Source organism: Protobothrops mucrosquamatus, unplaced genomic scaffold (assembly GCF_001527695.2).
Source record: "Protobothrops mucrosquamatus isolate PMUCROS unplaced genomic scaffold, P.Mucros_1.0 scaffold687, whole genome shotgun sequence".
Classification (NCBI taxonomy): Eukaryota; Metazoa; Chordata; class Lepidosauria; order Squamata; family Viperidae; genus Protobothrops; species Protobothrops mucrosquamatus.
This window is the reverse complement of record NW_015386973.1, coordinates 326,550-354,322: the sequence shown is the minus strand read 5'-3', so window position 1 is coordinate 354,322 and position 27,773 is coordinate 326,550. Positions and strand designations below refer to the sequence as shown.

General features: G+C 35.2%; 1 protein-coding gene across 1 annotated transcript; it reads right to left on the bottom strand.

Annotated features, from left to right (window-relative positions):
* Window positions 1-596: 596 nt before the first annotated feature.
* Window positions 597-27,427, bottom strand: NR1H4 (nuclear receptor subfamily 1 group H member 4). The gene is made up of 9 exons (XM_015818164.1): window positions 27,343-27,427; window positions 21,519-21,881; window positions 19,755-19,895; window positions 16,857-16,990; window positions 14,116-14,214; window positions 13,415-13,514; window positions 9,904-10,050; window positions 3,995-4,108; window positions 597-835 (listed from the first exon to the last, which is right to left on the bottom strand). The coding sequence occupies exons 1-9, from the start codon at window positions 27,425-27,427 to the stop codon at window positions 597-599; spliced, it is 1,422 nt and encodes a 473-aa protein (XP_015673650.1).
* Window positions 27,428-27,773: the final 346 nt, after the last annotated feature.

Below are 27,773 nucleotides of genomic sequence, written 5' to 3'. Positions count from 1 at the left end.
CCTGCGGGCCGGCAGTTTGACACCCCTGCTCTACATTAAGGAGAATTATTGGTGCATAGTTTTCCTATGAGATGGTGATATTTGGAAAGAAGTGAGGGAGCCCATAAGTTTGTCTTTAATATAACTTGTATATAAGATCAGCAGCATTTGCCAACATTGTACCTACAGCAGGATAGATAGTGTGTTTTACGCAGATATAGTTTCCAATAGTTTAGGACTGATAGATAGCACTTCAGCTTGGCTATGATAAATATTTATCCATTTATCAATTGATAAATAGTGGTTTATAATGAACAAAGATGGAAATAAAGAGAAGAAATTGTAGTATATCACTTTAATTTCAAAAGAAATAACAGGAACTTGCTTCAGGCAAATAGAAATGTACTTTTGTTTCAAGGAATTTAAGAACCATGGCAAATATTCTATGTAAACAGACACAAATGTAAACTTCAATGAAAATGATTTACTATGAATTATTTTAAGTGCTTTAAGAGAATATTTACAATACAAAAACTCTGAATGAATACACTGATGTTATGGATTCAAGTCTATTGTCCCAGCTAACTTAGTTTAGGATCCAGTAAAGTCCAGGCTTATCACTGCACATCCCATATTTCACAAAGAAGAGGCGTGAATTTGTGATTGTCAACTCTCCATGACATCAACATATCTGCATGATGGTGGTTAAAAGTCCGTAATTCTGTAAGACGACCGAGGAGACAAGCAAAATGTTGAGGACTATCTGTGTGATGAAGCTTGCAGAATGTTTGCAGAACTTCAAGCAGAGGCTCTTGAAGCCGTTCAACAGAATCTCTATCCTTTATGTATTGCCGATCTGGTTTTAATTTTCAAGGAAGATGGGGAACAATAATAAGCATTATTTCATATATGTAAATTATGAAGACCAAAGTGTTCCAATTGCAAGTGAAATACATCATTTCTCTATTCATAAGCTATGTTGTTCCCATATATTTATTGTATGCAGAATTGCTTGTCTGTAAAAAGTTGCAGTGTTGATGGGATTAGTTTTACTTATTAGCTTGCTTGATACTACAGTATTGTTTATAGAGAAGGTTGCACTCCCTGATTCTGAGATAATAAAAATAATTCAAATTCCTATTTATCTCTCTTATGCAAAGATAGTAAAAACAACTCTGGAATACTTTGCCTGCAGTAGAGCTGGCCTCTCTCCCTTAGAAAGGCACTCAATTTTTTTATTCTCACAGGCCTTTGGCTCAAGTATTATATTAAACATTGCTTCATATTTTGTTCTTATTAGTGGTATTTTTTGTACTTTTGCTTCTTGCCCATAACCTTAGCAATGGTAGAAGTATACAAAATCAAAAATAAATGTGAGTGTGTGTTTTAATTGGTTTTGTTATATTCTTGCTTCAAAGAACGAGGTTACAATCTTATCTCTTTGAGATTTTAATTTAAAAACTATCCCATGCCTACAAAAATTAGAGAATTAAATATTTTTTCATTCAAATCCTATTTTTATTTTCTTGGTTTCTGCCTTTAAAGATGGGTCAGGTTGACCATTTCTAGAGACTGAGAAAAAACAGGCAGTCTTTGACTTATCTTATGACCACAATTGAGCCCAAAATTTTTGTTTTTAAGTAAGATAGTTGTTAATTGAGTTTTGTCCCATTGTATGACTTTCTTGTCACAGTTGTTGCCACAGTTGTTAAGTGAATTACTGCAGTTATTAAGATAGTAGCACAGATAATAATATTAATAATAATAATAATAATAATAATAATAATAATAATAATAATAATAATAATAATAATAAAGTTGGAAGGGACCTTGGAGGTCATCTAGTCCAACCCTCTGCTCATGCAGGAAACCCTATACCATTTCAGACAAATGGCTGTCCAGTCTCTTCTTAAAAACTTCCAGTGTTGGAGCATTCACCGCTTTTGGAGGCAGGTTGTTCCACTGGTTAATTGTTCTAACCAGCAGTGCAGCACACTGCTGGCTCATATTTAGGTGATTGTCCACTAGGACTCCGAGGTCCCTCTCACAGTTACTACTATTGAGCAAGGTACCCCCTATATACCTGTACATTTGGTTTTTCTTGCCTAAATGTAGAACCTTACTTTTTTCACCACTGAATTTCATTTTGTTAGATAGTGCCCAGTGTTCAAGTCTGTCCAGTGAATCTGGCTTCCCTATTGACTTTGCTGTCAGAAGGTCACAAAAGGAACACTGCAAGCAACATACAGTACTTAGCGATCATAGAAATCCTCTGGTAGGGAACGTATTAGGGGGGTACAGTGTTAGAAGAAGAAAAAGGATTTAGGTGTGTTCATAACAGATGACTGTAAAATGAGCAAACTGTGGTCATGCAGCTGTTTAGGCAAACAAAATTCTGGGATGCATCACTAGAGGGATCACCAGCAGGAAAAAGGAGGTCCTAATCCTACTGTGCAGGGCTTTGGTCTGACCCCATTTGGAATACTGTGTCCAGTTCTGGAGATATCACTTAAAAAAAGATATTAATAAGATTAAGTTCAGAGATGGGCAATAAAAATGGTGCAAGGTCTGAGAGACAAAACATATCAGGAGAGATTGGAGGAATTCAGTATGTACAGCCTGGAGGACAGAAAGGAAAGTGGGGGGGCATTACTGAAATATTTAAATATATTAAGGGTGGGAATAAAGTTCTAGAAGGCAGTATATTCAAAATCAAGAACATGGCATAACTTCAAACTGACAGGAGAGAAGTTCAAAAGTAATTTTGGAAATTATTACTTCACAGAAAAAGTAGTGGAAACTTGGAACCAACTTTACAGCAGAGTAGTGGGTCAGTCATCAGTAACTGAGTTTAAACATGCTTGTGATAAACATGCATCTGACAAAAATTAAAAATAAAAAAATAAAAATAAATTTAAAAAATTCAAGGGCAGATTCAATGGGCCACTAGGCCTTTTTTGTCATGAGTTTTATATGTTTCTGAATTTTGATCACCTAACTACAATGTGGTCATAAACGGTCATAAGTCACTTTTTTCAGTGCCGGTTTTGAATAGTCATTAAATGAATGTTTCTAAGTCAAGGACTACCTGTAACATAAATCCCACTAAACTCAGATTTCTTCTAGCTAGACCCCTATCATTTTATGCTGCTAGTGATCAGAATTATTGTTGCATCTTAACAGCTATGATACTAAATTTGTACTCGCTATTATGAATATGTGTTTGAAATATTTGGCCATAACTGTACTCCAGGGAAAAATAAATGCTTAGATACCTGCCTAGTATGGAGGGAAAGAGTTAAGTCTTCTACCTGCACTAGAATTCCAAATACCAACCCTGGAGGATGCGGTCTAATGTAATATGTAGTTTGTCTTGTCTTTTGAATGTAAAAAAAGTTATTTGAAACATTTAATTCAAAAATGTCTATGATTAAACAATTGTATCTCAACATTTGTAATCTTAAAACAGTGTAGAATTTTACAGGTTCCTTTCCAAAGCCTTCCTTCTAGTAGAATGCTAGAAAGAAATATTGTTCACAACAGTACACATTTGGACTACATTTGGTATGAGGAGAGAAACTGGTGAAAGGCTGAATTTAAAAATGGGTCAGATTTAGGCAGGGGGCTTCAAAAAGGGCCTGAGAGAGGTCCTTGAGAGGTCCTTGGAATACTGCTGAGTGCTCCATTCTAAGCCATCTTCATTGCATGAACAGAGGAGGAGAGAGCATTTGGACTATATTTCCCATGCCCATACATGCACATATGGAGTGTGGCAAAGTGCACACATAGGCAACAGATATGCACTCACTCTAGAAATATTTGGTCAATATACCTTAATAATAGTTACCATTTTTATATGAGAAATTAGCATTCTCTTTTTCATGCCTCTTTCCTTTTTTCTTCAAATTTGGTAACATAATTCAGTATTGACAGTCTAGAACAGGGTTTTTCAAACTGACGCACCCCAGGGTTCTGTGGTCTGAACAAATTTAAACAATTGAGAAAATGAAATTACCTGGTGATAAGATAACGATTGCTGTAAGCAGAGCATATTCTTCTTGTGTCATCTTGAGTTCCCCAATACTTTTATAAAAATGAAACATAGGCGTTATGTATTCATCTGAGATACCTATAAGACAATGTGGAAAAGCAGACTCTTATAATAGAATTATGTGGCAATCTATGGTAATTAAAATTCAGACAATTTAACACCCAAGTTATGCAAGAGCCTGAAAATCAACAAAGATAGAAATTACTGCATGAAAATCCTTTTACTTAAAAATAACCCTCCTTCTCTAATTCCATATCAGGTCTATTTCCCTTTGTTTTTATTTTTGTTTTTTATTGTTTCATTATAGGATGGCTGTATGCTATTTTATTCACAAGAGGGCACTATTTTCCTGTATAACATAAATTCTAGCACCAATTCTGCAAATCTCATAAATAAATATCAGTTTATAAATGCATTCTATATGCTTTCCTTCAACTGAACTCAAACTGTAAAATAGATCAATGCAGCAGATTATTAATATTATTTGCAGTCATCATTTTACTGTCAAGATTCTTCTATTAATCAGAAATGGGGAAACCACAGCCCTGTTGCAGAATTTTAGCTCCCAATATCTTTTGCCATCGGCCATGCTGATTAGGGTTACTGGAGTTTTAGGTCAACCACATATGGAAACTTCCTACTGTTGATCTGTTTGAAGAGTTGACTAGTACATGTTTAATTTGAATACAATTGAAATGGTTTATCACTAGTGACCTATACACAATAGGTTTTGTTTGTTGCAATATCTTAAATATATTTTGGGGAGCTGAATCTTGTTTTGTTTTGAAGTGTATACATAGACATCCCATTATTGCACTCCTTAATTTCCAAGAACCATACAGGTAGTAGAGAAACATTTCATATGAAATTCCCAGGAAACAATATGGGAAATTGAGCTCAAATCTAGATGTACAGGTTTAACTGAATGTTGAATCACTCTGCATATCTATGCATAGTATTTCCCTGCTCCATAACTATCTTAAATTCATTTCAATATGTGAAATTATAGGGAGGTTTTCATTTTATCTGTACAATAATGAATTGAAACAGTATAACAAAACAAACACAAAGCCTGAAATATTTTCCTCATTGGTTAAAAAAAAATCAGCAGTAGTCTATGAAAATTTCTTGAACTTTTGACCAAGATCAATTGTAGGTTTCGTATCTGAGAGGCATTTTTTAATGATACTTTAAATAACCATTCTATGCTCATAGAAATCAGCTCATAATATCCTGTAGGTATATTTCACTGATTGATTATGAGGAATAGCTGTTTATAGGTGTTTAGAAAATAATAAATAATAAAGTACTAAATAGACTGGAAATATTTCATGCTGGAGCAATTAGACAAGACAGATGTGAATGAACTTCAGATATCAGGGACCTTTGTGTCTCAGCAATAGCAATAGCTAACTTCAGAATGAAGGAGTTTCCATTTCTTAAGTAAATATTTAGCAATAGCACTTAGAATTATATACCGCTTCACAGTGCTTTACAGCCCTCTCTAAGTGGTTTTACAGAGTCAGCATATTGCCCCCAACAAACTGTGGTCCATTTGACCAGTCAAGCTGTGAGATGGGTAGGACATGAGGTCTAAAGGGCCTTCCAATCAAAGAAAGGGCACAGCTATCCCACAAAAGGAAGGCCTTTTGGACCACATCTGCAACATACTCTGAGAAGGAGTTGTGACGCTCCTGAATTTTGAGAACATGATTATAGGAGTGCTGCAACAGCGGTAACTTCAGGCACAGGTCCTAAATCCATTCAGAGTATTATAACTGAATAATTGCTGAAGAAATAGTCATAAGCTGAGGACTCAATATTCTTTCTATGTTTATTCTTTTCTTTTTAATCAATTTGATTTTATATTTCTTTATCAGATAAAACTTCCATCTAGAAGTGACTTGTGTTGTTCCATATGAGAAAATATTTACTATGAATTAAGTAAAATACAATTTCTGAAAACTTTCTGACATTATTTTAACAGCTTTACCCTTTAGGTGAATGGTAGATTCAATTGGTACTTGGTTATTGGTATAATTCAAAATTTATGTCCGTTTTCAGACAATTCTTTTTTGTACATCCTATTTTAATTTCCATTGTTCAGCAATAAGCATTCACTTTATGTATTTATTATAGCTAGATGTTTAAATTAAAAGAAGAAAAACAGCTTTCAGGAAGGTGGTTTGGAGCTAATTAATTATAACTACGACAGCTGTTAATATGGATGAAGAGATCTTTCGTCTGGATAGGCTTGAAGCTGCCAGTAGATATTAAATCAAAATGTAAATTAGCTCTTGTGTTACTGAGAAGTAAACACACATTAATTACTCATACTGTTTTACCTCATTCACCATATCTTATCTATTCAAAGTATTTTCTTAATTCCAAATCTTTCATTAGAGTCTTTAGTTTTTCTGAAAGCTTTCACTTATTGCATTACTCAAGAAACTGTCCATTGCTACCAATATCTGCCTATCTAGTATGTGATTCAAGAAAGTTCTTTCTGTTGGGAAAATAAAAAACACTGAGTAAGTGCCAGTATTTTCTGAACTGATTATTTTTCATCTAAGAGATTTTCTTTTTAAAAAAAAAAAATATTGCTAATTCACTCCTTGGGGTTTTCCACCTGGCTTCTAATTGCATTAGTTGTAGATATCCAGGTTTTTTCTGATCCAAATAATTAATCCTTTTTTAAAATGTTTTTATGACCTCTTTTGGCTTTTGGAATTTTATGGAATAGATTTTAGTAGTGCTGTTTGTGTATTGAAATCTTGCAATCTGCCTTGAAAGAGTTTGGAACTGTAAACCAGAACAAAATCCAATAAATACAATTCCACTGCCAAATTTTGGTTTTCAAACATGGTATTTGCTTTGGAAATGCATTGATTTGAAAAGCAAATGTACAAAGCTGCATTGGACATTCTTTGCAGCTAAAATGCATGACTATAAATGAGCATTCAGAATTATCAAAAAAAGTAATTTAAAATGCATTTACTAATGTTACATCTTCTTTTTGCCTATCCCCATAAGTTAGTTTGAGTTTAATGAACATTAATGGAAACTGATCAATAGCATGGACAATAATAGCATATGCTTCTGTCCATGAAATAAAGAGGAACTATTAGGTACTGAACAAAAGCAGGTGAGAGTATTGCTGCTAGATAGAAACATTTTTTAATTTAATATTTATGTAGAAGAAGTCAGGGCTATTTGCAAGGTAGTGTTCTATCTCACAAGCTATTTGGCCGTTAGTCTTACCGCAACCGCACCATGCATACAGTAGTGCCTTAACAGAAGGAAGCTACATCAGAAAAGTCACCACTAAGCTTCTTTGTCACATAGAGATCCAAAATGCACAACTGTCTAGATGAAGGGGATAACTGCTAACTGTTAAGGGAATTCAGAAGCCTGAATTGTGGCAGGTGACAAAAAAAATGAACATCTATTGGCATATTTATATTTTCAGTTTTTGTTGCTGTATTTCACTGATGTGAACAATAGGAGCTATCTGACAACTTGACGTTCACTTTCACATAAAAATAATCTCAACACGCCACAAAAATGATCCTCAAGATTTTGTTTTTCTGTCAGAAGAAGTTCATATTTGTTACACATTTTAAATACACCTAGTTATAGTGTGTAGTATGCATTCATTAGAATGTGCAACTACATATTAAAACCCCTCAACCCTTAGCTATAATTCTTAAAGAGAATTTCACAACCTGTCTTCAAAAAAAAAAATAAGAACAAGATATATAATACATTAACACAGAAAACAAATACTACTAAAATCATCTGATAGTAAAATGCCATATACTCTATTAATTCTTGGACATATATTTAATACAGGTAATCTCCGAGTTATGAGCGTTCACTTAATGCTCGTTCAAAGTTACATGATGAGTGCCCCCTAGTGTTTACGAGCAAGTCCCAAAGTTATGAATATTGCAGCACCACGGCAGTCATTCGCCATTACGTGCAACTGCAGTGGCTCTGCAACATTCACCCTGGTTATTCCCTCCCTCCCCACTCCCATCCCGGGTCTCCCTAGGCACCAGACCTTCAATACTCACCCTGCGAAGATCGAGATCCTTCGCTTTCTTGGCTGATCCAGGCCTTTGGTGTGTTTGCAGAGAATGGAGGCCTGAAGTAATGCAAGATCACACGAGATCAGTGGAGTGAGATTTCACACAACTGATCTCGTGTGATCTCATGGTACTTTAGACCTCTGTTCTCTGGGGGACGCTTTCACATGCCTCCGCAGGCTGGATCAGGGCTCCAGAGGTCTTTTCCAGGCCACTGCTGCCTGGATTTGAGGCTGAGAAACATTTCCGCACCTCCTCTGTGGTCTCATCCAGGCTCCAGAGACCTTTTCCAGGCCGTTGCTGCTCGGATTTGAGGTTGTGGAACACTTCCACATCCCCCCCCACTGCCCAATCTGGGCTCCAGAGGCATTTTCCAGGCCTGATAGGACCATGGGGGACTGCAGAAGTGTCTCCCAGCCTCAGATCCGGGTGACAGTGGCCTGGAAAAGATCTCTGGAGCCCGGATGGGGACACGGGAGGGCACGGAAGCATTCCCCGGCCTTAGATCTGGGCAGCAATGGCCTAGAAAAAGCCTCCGGAGCCTGGATTAAGCCATGGGGGGGAAACAGAAGCATTCCCCAGCCCCAAATCTGGGTGACAGTAGCCTGGAAAAGGCCTCCGGAGCCCAGATAGGGCCATAGAGGGGGTGCGGAAGCATTCCCCAGCCTCAAATCCGGGTGGCAGCAGGAACTGCAGCAGAGAGGAGATGGATCTTTTCCAGGTGAGTACAGCATGGCAGGAAGGGAGGGGGAAGCATGCAGTATCTTAGTGGGTTGAAGAGGCCTTGGGGACCCGCTTCATCATTAGGCCCTCCATGGCCTTCCCCACCCTGAGATACCTCATGTTCGCTTAACAAACCGCATGCGTTTTAACGAGCAAGAGAATAATCTTGTTTGAGGTACGAGAGTCACTCTATGAGTTTTCGAGTTACGAGTGTAATGGGCAGGCTCCATTACACTCGTAACTCGAGGACTATCTGTAGTAGAGTTGCTAACAGAGTAAAACAGTTTTATATCTTAGAGTCAGAAATACTAAGCAAAATAAAACTTGTTCCCATATAAATGGGTATAAATTTGCAACCTAACTCCTAGATGTTTATCTTATACACCCATTCATGCCTAGATCATCTTTGAAAAAAAAAACAGCAAGAATTTTCCCCTATTATCTCCGTCTGCAATTGTTCATTTTGGTTCTCAAATGTGTGACTTCCAAATATGAAATCCAGAGCATAGACAGTGGGTTCAAATGATAACAACTTAAGATGACCGAGATACTTATTTATATATACCATAACTGTATTTAAATGATAATGAAATCACATTGTGTACACAGAAAGATGCTATAAAAGTATTAGTAAAGGTAATCTTGTGAAACCAACTATATAGTGAGTATCATACACATCAGTTGTAACCAAATTTATTGTAGATGAACTAATATCAGTTTTTCCACTCAATCTATACAATACTTAGCAATTATAGAGCTTGTTTTGTCATTGCCATGCATTTGGATGGGTGAGATTATTTAACTGAACGTAATGAGATAGAAATGACATATCATTATCTGATTTTTCCCCACATCCCCATATTCCAAATATGGCTGATTATAATAGAACAAATTTATTTTCGGTATTTGTATTTTTATAATACATTATAATTTCTTGATAGCCTTGAACTCAAGGTTGATTCTTACTGAATGCTGAAAAGCTTGACATTCACAAAATTGCTGTGATTTTTTGCTCAACTTTTCAGGAATAGTAAGTCTCCTTTTGCTGTTAATGATACCTACCACTGTTGCGAATTCTTTCTTCTAAGAGATCAGCATGTCCTCTAGGAAGTTTCCTGTTAAAAATTTCAGCTGATCGAAGAAACATAGCTTCTACTGCTGAACCTTTTAGCAAAGCAATTTGATCTTCATGATCCAGGATTTGAAAACCTGAAATAAAATGTGAGAACATTAAGCTAGCAGCCAGAAAAATAGTTTTTAGGGTGACAAAGATACACTGTAGGATAACTAAAATAGATAAATCTCCTTTTTTGGCATAGAAAAGAAGCTATTTAATTATAAAGAAATATTTGAAGGGTGAATTTTGTTTCAGTTCCCAAGCCACCAAACAAGAATTCATCTAGGTTTTTTCACATGTACACATTCTCTTAATCTAATTTAAGATCACAAGATGATTACTCTCAGCCTAATTAGCATATTACAAATTAACTTCCTGTTTGTGGGTTAGAAGAGAGCTGATGTGTTATCATCTTTCAGTATTTAACTGGATACTTTCCAACTCTTTCATTCATTTCTTGTTCTTGCTTTTCCTTTGTTCTAATTAGCTTAAAAAAGAGAGACTATGTAAAAGAACTTTATATAATACTTCATAAAAAATAAGGTATGTAGTTGGAAGAATTTTTATTCATCAAATTTAGGGACTATCCATTTCAGTCTACGTTTTCAAATAAAGAACTCCACATTTACACCAATTTAAAGGTAAATTATTAACATTGGCAATATCTTAATCAGGTCTGCTTTCCAATTATGACAACTAAGATCTGTGTTCACTTTATAAAAGCACAGAGATAACTGGGTAAAGGTATTCTAGCCTATCTGCATTTATTTTTCCAGCTCCACACCAATTAGTCATAAACTGATTCAAAGATTTCTGGGTTAGCTGTGGTGGAGGTTTGGTCTATCAAGGTGAATGGAATACATCTCCACCAATCCCCAAGTAACCCTCCTTAGAGCCATGTTAATTTTTAGTGCCCTGAAAATATTATGAAGATATTATGAAGTCAAACAAACATTTAATTTATAATATCTGCCCTACTGAGGCTTGGTCTAACTAGAGTTAAATTGATATTTAAGCTAGATATCTGTAACCTGATACTGTCTGGCTTATTAGTAATTTAAAACAGCATAGCACTACTTTTACTGACCAATTTTTACAACATCTATTGCCAGTTGCTTTCATAGGTAAATTTTGCCTATTTTCTTTTTTAAATAGTTTTTTATTAAAAATTACCACTGCAACAATAAAAACTAACGTAAAAAAAAAAAAAAAAAAAATAGGAAGTACACTTTCTGGAAAATGAAAGAAGTATAAGAATATAATAAAAAAGAAATATAGGACTTCCCTCTTCATCAAAAGTATAAAAACAATTTTAATAACTTAGCACCTTTCCTTAAAATACAACAAATTCTTTCCATATCTCATCTCATATCTATAAATAAATCCTTAAAGCTATTTCATTTCAATCCAAATGTCAACAAAAGCCCACTAAGGGTTACCAGAGATAACAACATATTTATTTTAACTTTGATCAAATAAACTATCTTTATATTCTTTCTTTTTACTTCTAAATCTTGATCTTTAATCTTTTCAAATAATGTCCTAAAACTTGATTTATTTTCATTTTTTTATCCCTTTTCATAAAATTCTTAAATCAAGACTCCTTTATAAATCCAATATAGGAAAATTATCCAAGTAATTCTCTTGGTTTGTTATTTGCATATCCATTTTAATTTTTAGACTACCAGCCTTTTGTATGTCCAGTGCAATATCTTCTGCCATGTCGTTCTTGTAGCCTGTCATATTTAAATCCATTTTCATGTCAGTCTCACTATTGTCACATAAAATTTCCTCTTCCATAATATCTTTTAAAAACAATCTGTCTATAGAGGCAGATACTCTTAAAATTAACTTTTTATATTGTTTAAAATTATTTCAATAAATCCAGTGTTGAAATATTTTTTCATTCTGTATTTGTAAATCAAATTTAAATGTTCTTTTCAATTGTAATCTGTAGTTTCTTTTAGTTTCCTCTAGTGTCCAATTTTTAAAGTCTTATTTTTTAAGATGAATTCAAAACAAAGGCACTTTCCATAGGAAGGATTCTTATAATTAATTCCAAAATTTTATTTCAAATTTATCTGGACCATTTGTAACTTTCTAAAATCAAAGATGGCTGCTATTCCCTTGCCTCCCAAAGTATTATGTCCACTTGAGAACCCCATATTGTAATCTCACGTGGACCAACTGGATGGAGCATTTGTATGTAATTTCAGGACCTCTCTTTATCTGGAGAGGAGATATCAAAGATCTGGCCTACCTGCCGGCTCTTCATTCTAAAGCAGTTGTTGGCTCCACTTTTCACAGAGCCACTTTCAGATCACAATTTCTTCCCCAGAAACTCACATTTGCTTATTTTCTTCTAATGCGTTTAGATGACAAGACATCATAAGAAGAAAATGCACTGTTTTATATGATGGGAAGGAGAAACTGTGTGACCATTTTTTCCATTGCAAAATTAGTACCCACAGACTCTTTCTAATGAGAGGGCTGTAGGAAAATCTGTATATGTGTGGGAGATGACCAGGCTAAGCCCCAGGGAGGGGTCAAATGCATCATAACTCATGAGTCCCTTCGTGCCCACAAGAGATCTAAGTCCAGCCCACCTTGAATTGCTTTCTGTACTTAACTTTCCTTGACCGTTAGTAGCTCAGATTCTTGTAGAGGGCTTAAGCTTACAATAAACCTTTATACTCATTTGAACTACCTGAATCTCCTAGTTTTCCTGGCATTTGACCATATGCTGTCAAATTAACAATAAATCTGGTGGGGCTCAGTTAAGAATTTATGAATTTATAAAAGATCGCTGTAACTATATACAAGGAAAGAGTATAACAGACTTTTTTCTATCAATGAAAAACCTGGAATGACGATGCTGAAATTTATTATTTGATTATTTTAATAGGTAAGGGCCTAAAATGAAAACTCTTTACTCTAATTGCTCTAATATACTCTAATATAAGTTATTATATTACTTTCTGAAAAAATGGCTATGCAACAGATCTTATAGGTCAAAGGGTAAGGGCATGAATTACAGAGGGTAGAGACTGACACAATTGATTTCTATTTTCTAAAGAGATTGGTCAAAGGTGATTCTAAGAGGGAATGAATGTTCTGGAGTGAAAGAGATGCTAGTATCATCAATTATACACTATATGATATCCCTAATCTTTAAGCAGAAGCATTGAATTTAAGGTGGTTGTATTCCTGAAGTTTATGTCCCCCCTCAGTAGTTATAAATCTCTAAAACAACTTTCACCGGTTATTTAATTTTTAAATGTTATTAATATTATTGTTGTTGCCCTTTACTTTCTATTTTTTATTTTTAAAATATTTTATTAAGTGCCTTGAGTATTAATTAGATTAGGAGGATATAAAGGGATATAAAATAAAAAATCTCTCTGACTAAAAATCAAATTTGATGAATTTGACCAAACTTATTCAACATCTCATTACCTGGTAATCTTTTAGTGAACTCCACAAGCATTTTAACATGGCTAGTGGCCATTTCTGTTAAAACAAGAAAATTTTCTTCTGCACTGAAGTCCTCTTGTAACTGATAATCAAAACAAGATAATAATTAATTATAACTACTGCTAAAAATAGGAATCCTAGAAATGAATTATTATTTTTTCTTGAACAACTATCTCAAATGTATAGGATTACTTATTGAAAAACTGAACAATTATTAAAGTATGAAAGTTACAGAAAACTGATTATTTTAGACCACAATAAGAGAAAATGAAACAGATGAAGATAATATAGCAGTTTAAAAGTCTCATAATCTTATACACTGTAGATGAAAAATAGAGGATGTTGCACATTCAGCTTTTTGTACAACAAATAAAAACTTTCTGTACTGCTTGTTATGAGATCTGAATCCAAATTCTATGCCTTCACTTGGCTTGACTAGAACAAATATAAATAGTGGTACTTCAGCTAGACTGCAAAAATTCAGAGAATGCCCAAGTTAAGAGGTCTTTAAAAAACAACAACCCTTTGTCGCCACTTAATGGCCCACTGAGTTTTGTAGCCAACAGTAGTGTCAAAATAACCTCTAAAATCCCTACTGTTTATTGGCGTCATTTGCACACTACTTTAAGCCAAAAATATTGATCACTAAATCATTCTATGGGAGATAAAGCATGTATACTTACAAGCTTTTTGGTAACTTCAGGAGGAATCTGCTGTTTATTATAGGAATCCATTATATAACAAAGAAGATTTTGTTGTTCTGGGCTTAATTTTACTTTCTCCTATACTGGCAAAAAAATGAAACCATATCTGAGCATGATTTTCTACTTCATACGGAGGTTTAATTTCAATAATACAATGGAATCATTTACTTTTGCATTGTAGGTAGTCCTCAGGTTACTACACCAATTGGAACTGGAATTTCCATCATTAAATGATACAGTTGTAAAGTTCAACAGCACATGACTGCATTACTTAGCGATAGCAATCCCAGCAGTCTCCATTGCCATTGCAGCCCCAGGACCATGCAGTTTGTTAAATGAGAAGAGTTTGGAGTCCCATGCAAACAGTGTGGGCGGTGGGGGTGTTACATGATGATGCTGTGAGGTGTCTGTGTGCAATGGGGACAGTACTACAAGTGCAGGCAAGTAGGCAGAGGCTACAGATGGTTGATGGGTTGGCTGAGGCTGTGGCAGACACTACAAAATCTAGATCAGCGGTTCTCAACCTATGGGTTGCGACCCCATTTGGGGTCGATTGACCATTTCACGGGGGTCGCCAAGCAAGGCTGTCCGCCATTTTTTTCCCCTTTTCCGGCGGGTGCCTTACCTCCCTTGAGCTGGGCCAGCTGGTGGTCAGCCTGCTCCGTCTCTGCTGCTTACCAGCTACGCCTCGGCCAGCGCAGGGGGCGGAACCACGCATGTGCGGCGCTCCCGGACAGGGAAAGTCCTCGACTTACGACCGGTTTAGTCCTCGACTTACGACCGGTTTAGTCCTCGACTTACGACTGGTTGGGGTCGCGGCATTAAAAAGGTTGAGAACCACTGATCTAGATGAACTGGTAGAGGCTATGGGAAAATGCTATGGAGGGTGGACCTGGTGGAGTGGTGCTACTGAGTATGAGATCCCTGAGATTTTATACTCCATAATAGGGCATTTGGGGAGAAAAAGTGGCAAAAGCAACTGATGGGAGCGACGTGCAACCTTCCCTGTTACCTTCTCCATTGCCTTTGCTTGTGGGAAGCCAGCAGGGAAAGTTGAAAATGATGATCAGGTTACTTCAGAATGCTGCAGTCACCATAAGTGTGAGTGGGTTGCCAAGTGCCCTGATTGTAATCATGTGATCTTTGAAGACTAGTCATAAGTACCACACATTCAGTACACTCATAAGTTTGAATGATCGCTAAACAAGTGGTCATAGCTTGAGGACTACCTATATATATGCAAAATAAAATAAATACATCTTTTCCATAATGACTTAGACATAAATATATTTTGCAAGGGATTCAAGACTATATCAAGCTAGTAATAACAGTAATACATTAATTAATTAATGTCATTAATCTGTATCAGAATACAAAAGACAGAACAGAACAGTAGTAAGATTATATGGATACAAACTATGTGCATATGATGAGAGCACCCTATTACAACCAAGATTAAAACTTGTCAGAACTGTAATATTAAGTATTTATTCATTCGTTTGTTTGTTGTTTATTATGCCTTAGAGTCCTGGTGATTGCCTGGACTAGGCTTTGCAATTTTTGTGGCAAGATTTCAGGAGTGGTTTGCCATTGCTTGCTTTCTGAGACTGAAAGAGAATGACTGGCTCAAGATCACCCAGCTTATTTTGTGCCTAAGTCAGAATTAGAATTCATGCTCTCCCAATTTCTAGGCGGGCAGCTTAATCCCTACACCGAATTAGCCATGTCTGTTATTGCATCAATAAGATCAGTGGTTTTCAACCTCTTCTTCACTACTGACCCTCTTAAATACCTTTTGTGGCGATAGACCATGGCCATGGACCCCTAAGACTTAATTCAAGATTTAAATCGTAACATTTCTTCAAGCCCCCTGTGATGACATTGCAGCCACCAGGGCTCCCAGGTTGAGAACCGCTGCTCTAGATGGTTCACATACCACTCTAAGCCATGGTTTGTTTAATCATGGCTTACTGAATAAATCATAATTGATTTAGGCTAGCTTCAATAGGCTAGCTTCATACCATGACCAAGGTTAGAACTAAATAAACAATATTTTGCCAAATTCAGGGATGATCACCACACTGATACCGATTATATCATAGTATAAACTGATATACTCTCAAGGCCATCAATGATACTTTTGCACATAAAGAATATTAAATTATAATTTTACAGTTATATGGTTTATTCCAGCAAACAGAAGACTTATTTATTTGCATTATTAAAAGCTCACTTTTCTATAAGGCAGTGATGGCGAACCTTTTAGAGACCAAGTGCCCAAACTGCAACCCAAAACCCACTTATGCATCGTCGGGTGCCGGGTGGGTGTGGCCCATTGGGTGGGCGCGTGGCTGCCGTGGTAACGGCAGACTGGGTGGGACTAAAAAGTTCAATCAATCAATTCCAACTTTGCAAGATCTTTTTTTTTCCCGTGAGAAGTTGAAATTGACTGATTGATTGAACCTTTTTTTTTTGCACACGGTGGCGGAGGCCTAAAGCGAAAATGTTTTATAAAACCCAGCTGAAGGCCTAGGACTGGGGCAATGGCGCGCGTGCCCACAGAGAGGGCTCTGAGTGCCACCTCTGGCACCTGTGCCATAGGTTCGCCACCACTGCTATAAGGTAATAGAAATTTGCTTGTCAGAATTCTCATTCAGTCTGCCATACTTACTAGATGTATCAAACTATAGAGTTATGAGATGCTACAGTAATTTTATTACCTTATAGAATTTAGTTGTAGATGACACTTCCTTCAGGTCAGGTTTCTCGGGATCTTCACTAATAGTCTCGTCTGGGTGCTGTGATGTATTTTTTCTTAGTCGTTTTGACTTGCATTGGATTTCAGTTAACAAACCTGAAAATGAGAAAATCAATACTTATAATTTGTACAACTGACACTTATCCATGGTGGTAATCCCAAAAGTAACAAATAAAGGCTCATGTTTAATTACAATCTCCACTTTTTAAAAAAAATTAATTCACATGTTCAGGTAAACTTGTTCAGGAGTGGATGCAACTACATCCATTCCTAGACAAAGTTACTTTGGCAACTAGGATCATATGTCCCCAAATGCTGCTGGATGCTTCTTATCACTCTGAGGGAAAACAGGAGGAGAAAGCTTTTGCTAAGTTAATCATCTTCTTGCCTGGTAAAAGTCTCTTCCTGGATGGACCAGTTCTGTGAGGCTGTAGAGAGAAAGACAAATTTGCTTCCCCAGAAGTATTTTTTCCATGATAGACAGACACAGTTTGAAATAGCTGGGTGGAAATCAAGAATTAATTCTACATATTATATACATTCTCAGAAAAAAAAATGAGGAGATATTCACTTATTGACATTATTTCAGCATTTAATAATAATAATAATTTCATTATGTCTATTAATACCTGAAATGTGGTGGTGGAAATAAATTTGTAAAGTTATTGCCAAGGCTGGATCTATGTAATTCCTCCCTCCCATCTATCACAATTGTTCAAAGTAATATAGCCAACTTCAGTGAACATATTTCTCTACTCAGAATATTAAAAATTCAATCTTACTATATCAGTTTAAGAAGATAAAATATTGTTGTCCAAGAATAGGTAAATGATGGTGCAGGGCTATAACAATCATAACAAATGGAATACTTTTGTGTGTGTATACATATACAATTTTGTTTCACCTGGGAGAATGAAGAAAAGAGGCTAAATATTGTTGAGGAAGATATCTACAAAAATGCTTAATTCAGCAATGAACAGTTTTAATATCCTGTATATTATAAAATCATGCACCACAGAAATCAAACTTCCTTTATTACAGAAAGAAGAGGAAATTTAAGGGATTAAAATAACAATTCCACATAATATCTCAAAAGATTAAAATGGCATTTATAATCACAACATAGGCACTAGGCTTAGTGCTGACTTTGATAGTTTCAGCATGGAGCCCTTAGCAAACTGGCATTCTCCAGATGTGTTTAATGTAAATCACATTATGAATACTATCAAAGGGTGACAGTTGCTTCATACACTAGAGAAAAAAGACATTTCCGTATATCCATGAATCAGAAAACACATGGTATACATAAACCAGGGCCAGCTAGCTTATTTAATGTATTCAGATGGATATCTCTTGTTCTAAATAACAGTACCGTTATCTTCAGACCAGCAAATATCTGACAAATGGTTTTATTGTATTAATTTTTTTCCAGTTTTTACTGTATTGTTTTGTTTTATTGTATTATAAGAACAGCCATACATCCTTCTAAGCTATTTAATAAAATCTCAGAATTATTTCCAATGAGAAGCTTGCCTTTCCAACAAAGTGTGAACCAGATTTGAGTGAGGATTACTTTCTACGTTTTGAGTTAGAAACGTATCTCTAATTGCACAAAAACATGATGTGTAATCACTACATCATGATAATTCAGGAATGCACAAATAAAGTAATAAAAACTATAAGATTGCCCTCTATTTTTGCAGTATAGCAACATTTTACAGGAATAATTGCAGTATTGTCTTATGAGTAAAGGCTCAAAGTCCAAGGTAATGTTAATTTCAGAGAGATCATTTTGCTTAAAGTCAATTTACAAAAAAGTTACAAGTTTAACTATCCGGCAAACCTTGAAGGTTGTTTTTAAATTAAAAATGAACAGTACCACTCCTTATTTGAAGGTAGTTACAACTTGCATGATGTCCTCATTCCTGTACTTTACAAGAATCTGCTTATGTTTAAATTATAAGTTATATGACTCTCATAGTAACAAAGTACAAGTTTCCATTTCAGAGGGACATTTAAGTCACAGTGCCTTATTATTGGCCTTTGCTTCACTCAAGACTATCTGAGAAAATGGCCTGCTGGTTTGAAAGTTTCCATTTCCTTGGACAGCATTAGTTACATTGCCCTATTTTTTTATGATTATTTTATTATCAGATACTAAATTACTCACAGTACTGAAGATACATTTACTGGTAATCCTGAAGATAAACACATTTCCCCTTTCTCTGGGAACAACCTGACTTTATTTTTAAGAAAGTTTATTTTTACTGCAGGCTTACAGATTCTTTAAGGGGTCTGACCATCATGGCAGCCTCATTTGTTTGCCTGCTTGTGCACTGAGGGCAGAGAGAGCATATAGCAAGATCTTTGCTTTTAAATTGACAGCATAAGGGGGTTAATTATACTATAATTTTTTCATTAATTCTGAAATGCTAATAAAGTCTATTGTTTTCTACAAAGCATAAGAGTTGATATAGCATCTTATGATCAGATTGGAGAGGTATATTAAGAATTCAGAATAGATTAATTTCCGGTATGAGCTTAAACTAGTTTGATACTGAAATTATGCTAAAATAACTGAAGCTATTAATAGGAAACACCAAACAGCTTGAATCCTGTACTTGTATATTTACAAAACACAACACATGCCAAGAAAGTAAATTTTAATAAAATACTATGATAAGTCTAATATTAGTTAAGTACAATACAACAGTGAATCTGATCTTCACTTTTTTCCTAAATGGGTGAATTCAAAGACCATATTATCTTTTCCTAACTATCCATAGCCCCTATATTATAAAAACAAACTACAATTAATTTGCAGTTAAAATGAAATCAGTGAAAATAGCTGTATACATACATTCTGCCAGCATTCCAACTGCCTTGCACTTTTGTAGACGGCACTTCTGACACTTTCTCCTCATATACATGTCCATCTCACAGTTTCCTCCATTTTTACACTTGTATTCAGCATTTTTAGTGATACTCCTTCTGAAGAAACCTGATGATATATGCAGAATAATATTTCAGATTACTATATGAATACCACTAACTTAATTATTATTTTTTTATTTAATTTAATTTAATTTAAGATGCTTTTAATTAGAAAAATGTGTTTTATAGATCACAGTAAAAGTTTTATCTAGGCTGAATTTCTAATTTGAGTATAATCAGTTAGTTCTCAAATGCTGCATATTCTGTTATCCTCTAAGTGGGTTCATATGTCATGCTGAATTATAGTCAAGTTGACATATTTTGTTAACCCATAAGCCATCATTCACCAACCACATAGGCTGGAGTACATACAGTAGACTGCACCAAAGTCATGGAACTTTATCATGCTATTTGAACCAGCTTGGCTTACATATTGTACTGCATTGCAATGTAATTTGTTGGTCTTAGCTTAACTCCTCATCTTTGGTACATAGTTTCAAATATGTAGTCCTGTCTGATTGTGGCTAAAAACTAAAAAAAATCTGGTTGCCTTTTGAAAAAAAAGCACTTTTGAACAACCATGAACTGGATGATTGAGAGTCTCCATAGACAAACCCCAACTAAGCAGTAAATTAATGCACATGCATGTTCACTAAATAAGGTTTATAGTTGAATCTATCATGCAAAGGCAACCAGAAATTATCTCTATTCATTACTTAATATCCTGGTAGTTTAGATTTATTTTATCTTAACAAATTGGTTATTATCAGATCAATCTGCTGTTACTTCTTTGATTACAGCTAACTATTATTTTACAGTATGCTGTAGTTTCTTTTCTAATCTTTTTTAGGTATTTTAGAACTTTTTTCCCTTTTTACTCTAATTAATAGAGATTTTCTTTTTTTTAATTTGCTGATCTGTGACTGAATAAAAATTGATTAAATGATTGACTGATTGCAAAGGCATCTTTTCAGTTTGAGCAGCTTTTTGAAAACTCGATTTCCTTAAGTATGATATTTTATACCATATAGGCTTTTAAATCTACAAAGATATCTTCTGGAGAAATGTATTTTTTTCAATTTAGAATAGAAAGTTGCTACTCTGATTTGTTATAGAGTGCTGTTTCTAACAATGTCCCTATATATATGCATAGAACAATGTGACACATGGAGCACACATCTCTCAATCTTTCACTTGTTTGAACAATGGAGTAGATAGCTGTACCAGGTTATTGCATAATATTAAATACAAAAGCTATTCCAGGTAAGAAAATTTTCTAGTCCTAGCAAGATAAATGCACTGAAAATCCTTCTAGTGAAAGAAATTTTAAGATTTGTGCCCTCGTGACTTGATAATGAAGCAAACTTGCTTCTGAAGCTTTTGCTAAATAGTGAATGATCTTGTCATATCGTTCCATCAGTTGACTTATCTGTAATCACAAAATCTTATTATAGTAATACTACTGACAGACTTTTATCTAAACAGTATTTCTCAACCTTGGCAACTTTAAGGTATGTAGATATCAATTCCCAGAATTCTGAGAGAATTGGTGGTCAGGGAATCCTGGAGTTTGAAGTATATATATCTTAAAGGTGCCATGGTTGAGAAGATCTGGACAATGGCTCTATCTCTGGTTAAGTAGATGAATTCTATATAAATAGTTTGTTCTATTTTTAAACATGTGTCCTACCTTTGCAGCCTTCACATGTCAGGGCATTATAATGGTACCCAGAGGCCTTGTCACCACAGACAACACACAGCTCCTTATCTTTTGTTCTTCCAGAGAGTAGACCCATCCGAGACTTCTTGACTACAGGAATATCTACCAGATCTGTCTCCTTGGTTTGTAAGTGATTAGAAGGCATTTTTCCAAGTTCATACATTACAGGGGAGTGCCATTCTTCAGATTGTTGAGGATAAAGATTAAAACTTGAATAATAAGATGGTAAAGAGATTGGAGGCTGCATTGGGCAAAAATGCATAGTGTTGTACTGTGAGTAGGATGACACATCAGTATCTTTCGCTGCAGAAATCATTGGATCCGGATGTATACCTCAATAATAACAGAAGATATATTTCTAAATTAATATTCCAGGAACAGTTATTTTCACCAAAAATAATCATTGCCATTTTTTCTTCTTGTACATCCTTGCAGTGTATATTAATGTTCAATCATCCTGAGCTGAGCATGCTAAATGTGCATGGATGGATCTAATTATAGTAAGACCTTGGATTAATGGATTTGTGATATGTAATGGATGCATACTTCGTTCAGACAGCCCTTGATTTTACAGATTAAATAAGAGTGTTGCACTTTATATTGAGTGTTTACTGAATAGGCAAGAGTTATGTCAATTATATGATTATATAGATTATGCATATTGATGAAAATGACAGATATGAATTTAATAACATTTGGCATTAGTAGATATCCTCTTTCTTCAGTGGTCAATTAAACTGAGATTCTACAGCAGGGATCCCCAACCCCGGTCCGTGGACTGGCACCGGGCTGCGGCATTCCAGAAACTGGGCCACGTAAACAAGTGAAGCCCCATCCGTGGGATGCAGGCAGCACATGAAATCACGCCCCCTCTGGTCCATGGAAAAACCTCTCTCCATGGAACTGTCTCTGATGCCAAAAGGTTGGGGGCCACTATTCTACAGTGATCAATCTACAACATACATTTTAAAAAATAAATGTGTTTTCTTTTTCTCATTAACTCTGCTGGATCCCCTTGACATGCTAATTCTTTTTAGATTTGGTTGGGTGTATATATAAACTGTATTCAGGAAGAAGATATGTATGCCAGATGAGGGGACTACAGTTACATGCCAATTAGCGATGGACTGTAGGACTGTGGTAGGGGCTGCGGAAAAACTTCTATACCGCATATGAAACTTTTCCCCACGATACAGAGGTCTTGTTTTCCAGGCACTGTTTAAAGTAGAAGAGAAAGATACAGTGGTGATTGCTCTCTTGTCTCCTCCCCTCCCTAGGTGGGAGACTACTCAGCTTTCCAAAGAAAAGCCTCTCTCTTTCCTTGTCAGTTCCCACTCTACCCCAAAGATATTTACATAGTGGAATAAAAAGGTTGTGTGTCCATCTAGCTCTTGATTCTAAATATTGAATTGCCAGTTGCTAAAACTGCATGAATATATTTGCTGACAAAACCACATATAAATATTGTTAGACTCCAATGTGGTTGATTTGTATTGTGTGAACAGAGTCAATGAGTTTGAATTTATGATTAAATGTTTCTAGTGAAAGTGCAAAAACAGTTGCTGTATTCATTTCTCAGTATAAACATTTATAGGAACTATTTTAAAAGTACAGTGCTGAAAATCTGAAATTACTACTTTTTTTACAGTTGTTATTTTTCTTTTCAATGAAGGCTGCAATTTGATTCAACTAATAAAACATTTTGTTTTTACTAAATAATTAATGTTTTTAGTTCTCTCTCTGTCTTTCTTGAATTTATCTGATACTTTAAAAAGCTATTGAAACTAGTAGCTTTGCTAAGTAAAAAAATTCAATAGTTAATTATAAATGTTACATAGTGGCATTACAAGGATTAACATGTGCAAATTCCTGCAACATGAAAGCAGATGATTTCTGATCTGATCTTGGTAGTCTTTTCCTCTGTTTTTCGTTTCCAAGATATTCTCACAAACTAACCCAGCCATATTTTAGGATAGAATGAAGACCAAATCTGTATTTAAATTATAATTAGTGTGTCATACAAACATTGGGTTATTTAAATAAACTATGGTCAAATGAATGAGTAAATCTGTTCTGAAAACACAATAAATAAATGATACAATAATTGTTTTTACAATTATCTTAAATTATTTTTCTTTTCTGCTATACAGATAGGAGTTTTCAGCAGAGTAGGACTGAAGGAATATGAGGCTGGTATTTGTAAGGATGGATGTATATTATATCAATTTTAGTTTGGGGGACAAAAACAACATATTTAAATTTTTAAGTCTTTGCGTACACAAAGAACACCTTTTTAAACATAAGCCATGGACTACAAAAGAAAGATTGACTGATTTCTAAAGAACCATTAAATGCTACTGGTACATTAATTCATTAAAGGAAAATTAGGTAACAAACTCTAGTTTCCCCCAGTTAGTAAATGAGCTTGGTTGTCCTTTTAAAATCAAATAAACATTGCAATAATTATAGTAGTATTAATCACAATATGGAAGCGCAATGGCTCAGTGGTTAAAGATGCTGAACTTGTCAGCTGGAAAGTTGACAGCCCAGGTTCAAGACCTGAGTGCTGTGCAACAGGGTGAGCTCCCATTACTTGCCCCGGTTCCTGCCCACTTAAGCAGTTCAAAAGCATGCAAATGCTAGTAGATAAATAGGTACCACTTAGGTGGGAAGGAACAGCATTCTGGATGCCTTGGCATATACAGTAGTCATGCTGGCCACATGACCATGGAGGTCTCTTCACTGACTCCCTTGCTAAGAAACGGAGATGAGCACCACCCCCTAGAGTCAGACACAACTGGACAGAGGAAACCTGTTCCTTATTAATCACAATATTATTCACAATTGTAATGTTATATTATCAATTCTTATTTTACAGAAGTTAATATACATAAGTCTTAATATTATACTTCAATTTCTCAAACCAAGTAGTCTATATGTTATAGAGTATTTTCAACTTACCTATGCTGATTGGGGCAAGATGACAGCTGTAGTCTAATACATCTGGAGGACACCAGGAAGGAGAAGATTGGTCTACCACAAATCAAGAACAAGAGGAACCAAAATTACCATATAAGAAATTATTATGTAGAGTAAGAAAATGCTCACTAGATAGTTCCAAGCTGAATTAGTTATACATATAAAAAGAAATAATAGTATTTGGATGTCTTAGGTCATAAATATCAATGTCTAGGCATGGTTTCATTATAACTACTAAAATAATCTTATCTAGTATTAATAATAATAAATGAGTAAATTGGAATGATATCTTACCTTTTAAGAGCAAACCAATTTGACAATTTAAGTAGAGTTTCTGAAAATTTTGTAATATAGTTTCTCTTCTGCTTCCTTAACTTCCAAAACCCTAATCACAAATGATACATAAAACTTCCTCTGAGACCAGCCAAGGAAACAGTAGGGCAGAGGTTACACGGTTTACTGATTAACTTTATTATGAGAAATAAGTTGAGAAAGTAGCTATGACAAATGTCCAGCCCAATTTGGTGAAATTTAGAAAATTTTTATCTCAGAAGAAGCATTCATAACTGTACGGTTGCCTCCTGTATTATTTCTTATGGATCAGCATATTTTATAATGAAGTATAAAAATACTGCTTGATAAAATAAGCCAATCAACCAATATATTATAATTCACAATGGTAAATCTATATAAAAACCTATTCTAGCCCTGAGGCAAGGAAACTGCTGTGGGAAATCAAGATGCCTCATGTAACAGTCAGCAAGTCAGTATGACAGTTTTGTAAATAGGTCGACTGTTTGATATCAAATTATGTTTTCCTCTTGGATTTGCCAGAGATGTTTCTAGAGAAGGACTGCTCTTTGCCTCATGGGGAAACACATGTTATTCTTCCCCCTCTCCCCAAGATAAGAGATGTATTTGGAAAATCATCTCTGTGTTAAAAATATAAATAACTTGATTCAAGCATGTTTATAAGCAAGAGAATTTTGGAGTGGGTTGGGGTTTTTTCATCATGTCTCAAGTTGGCCAAATGCTTTATGCTGTTGCTGGCCATCAGTATGTTCCTACTGCCAATCAGCTTTTTGTGCAGTGCAGTCCTGCCACCAGCTGTGCTCCTCTCATCTCATTGGCTAATGGTTTTGAATACAAGTTGAGTGATCTGCTGCCATGTGGGAATATAACATGTTAGCTGTCTGCCACTGACAAAAGGTGAGAAAAAAAATTAACTCCTACCAAAAAGCATCAGCATTCAGAAAAACATGGTGAGGAATACTGAGGAGTTACGGATCACCATGGCAAAAATATCCATAAGATTATTACATTTATTATATATCTTATTTATTGTACACATATATCCCAATAATGCTAACAATGTAATATATGAAAGAAATATATACTATTGAACCATTTTACTGTTCATTATATAAAAATACCAATTGTATACTTAAAGCAGTATATATAGAAACAGGTTGTATTTTATACACTGTCTCAGAAAATCTTTTCTATTCTAAAACCTGATGTCACCTGCTCATTGCTTGCAAAACCCATCTATTCTTATCTTTTGGCGAAGTTGATGGGATGCCCTTATATGCTGACAGCTGAAAACAGAGAAGCGGTGACAGATAGACTAAAGAAAGTATTATGAGGAAAATGGAAAGATAAGCAGATGAGGGGAAGAGGCATAGAGCAGAAATAATACAGACATTCAAAGAATGCAGAAGAATTGCAAAGAAAAAATGGTTAACACCTCCTCCCATCTACTCCATCTCAAGACTTCAGTCCAGATCACCACATTCTTTCACCTATAAGTATATTTTCAAACAAAACAAACAAAATAAAAACAAACCTACAGAAGAGTTTATGAATTTCTCACACGATAAATAGTTTGACTAAATGTAAATGTTGCTGAATGATGGGGAAAGAAAGACATTTGGACAGAGTCAAGAAATAGAATTGGTTGACCACAGAATTGATAAAAGAGAATACTTGTGGCTCAGGGTTAAACTCAGGGTTAAACACCAGTGGAGTCTTGGTGCTCTCTGAGCTTGGTGGTTTTCCTGCAGATGTTTTATTGCCAAACTAGGTAACATTAACAAAATGTCTGCAAAAAACCCACCAAACTCAAAGAGCACCAAGAACCACAGAATGGTTGAACAGCTGGGGAGTCTGAATTCTTGAATGTTCAGTTATTAGACATGCTTATTTGAGCTAATGTAACCTTTTTTACATTGAGCAAAGCACTATCAACATTTATCTCCCTACTGCCTGCGCTGACTGATACTTGCTATCCAGGATTTCAGACAGGAACTTTATAGTGAAGGACACAAGCTGGGATCTTTTTCTTCACAGCATATGTGTTCTCCTGCTGCATTAATAGTGTGCTTTACCACTGAATCACCTTATTTTATTTAATTATTTACTGTGTTATTATTCATTCATTTTATAGCATCACTAAAAACTAATTGAGGACATTTCAAAAAATAGTCAATTGTTTAAAATGATAGAGAACTACATTCATTCATTCATTCGTTTGTTTGTTTATTTATTTACCACCTTTATTATTTTTTACAAATAACTCAAGGTAGCGAATATATCCAACACACCTTCCTCCTCCTCCTATTTTCCTCACAACAACAAACCTGGGTGGTAGATTGGGCTGAGAGAGAGTGACAGGCCCAAGGGCACCCAGTCGGCTTTCATGGCTAAGGTGGGACTAGACTGACTGTCTCCCGCTTTCTAGCCTGGTGCTTTAACCACTGTTTAGCTTTCTTTCAACATTATAAATATTGTATTATTAATGTAAGTTCTGATTTACCAAATAAATTAGGACCTTCAGAAAGAGAAAATCCATCTGCTGACGATAGCTGGGAATGGTTGATCAAGTTCATCTCCAATGCCATAGAATCTTTAATGTAAGATTTGCAAACAGTGATGAAACCTAACAAAAAATAATATTATTAGTAAAAAAATACAAAATATTGGGACTTGCTGATCAAAGTTGACTGCTTATGGAAAAAGAAATCCAATGTTATAACAATTGTGACTGGAGCCCTTGGAGCAATAGTTAAAGCATATCTAGACATATTACATTTATCAGATGTTAATTTTACCACCCCAAAAAAGCCGCCCTGCTTGGAACTGCCTTATATTCTTTGAGTCTGTCTTAATAATTCTTAGATCCTTGATTAAGACTTAATAGCAAATAAAAACAAGCCTTACATTCTTCCATGTGGATCATCCCCAGTA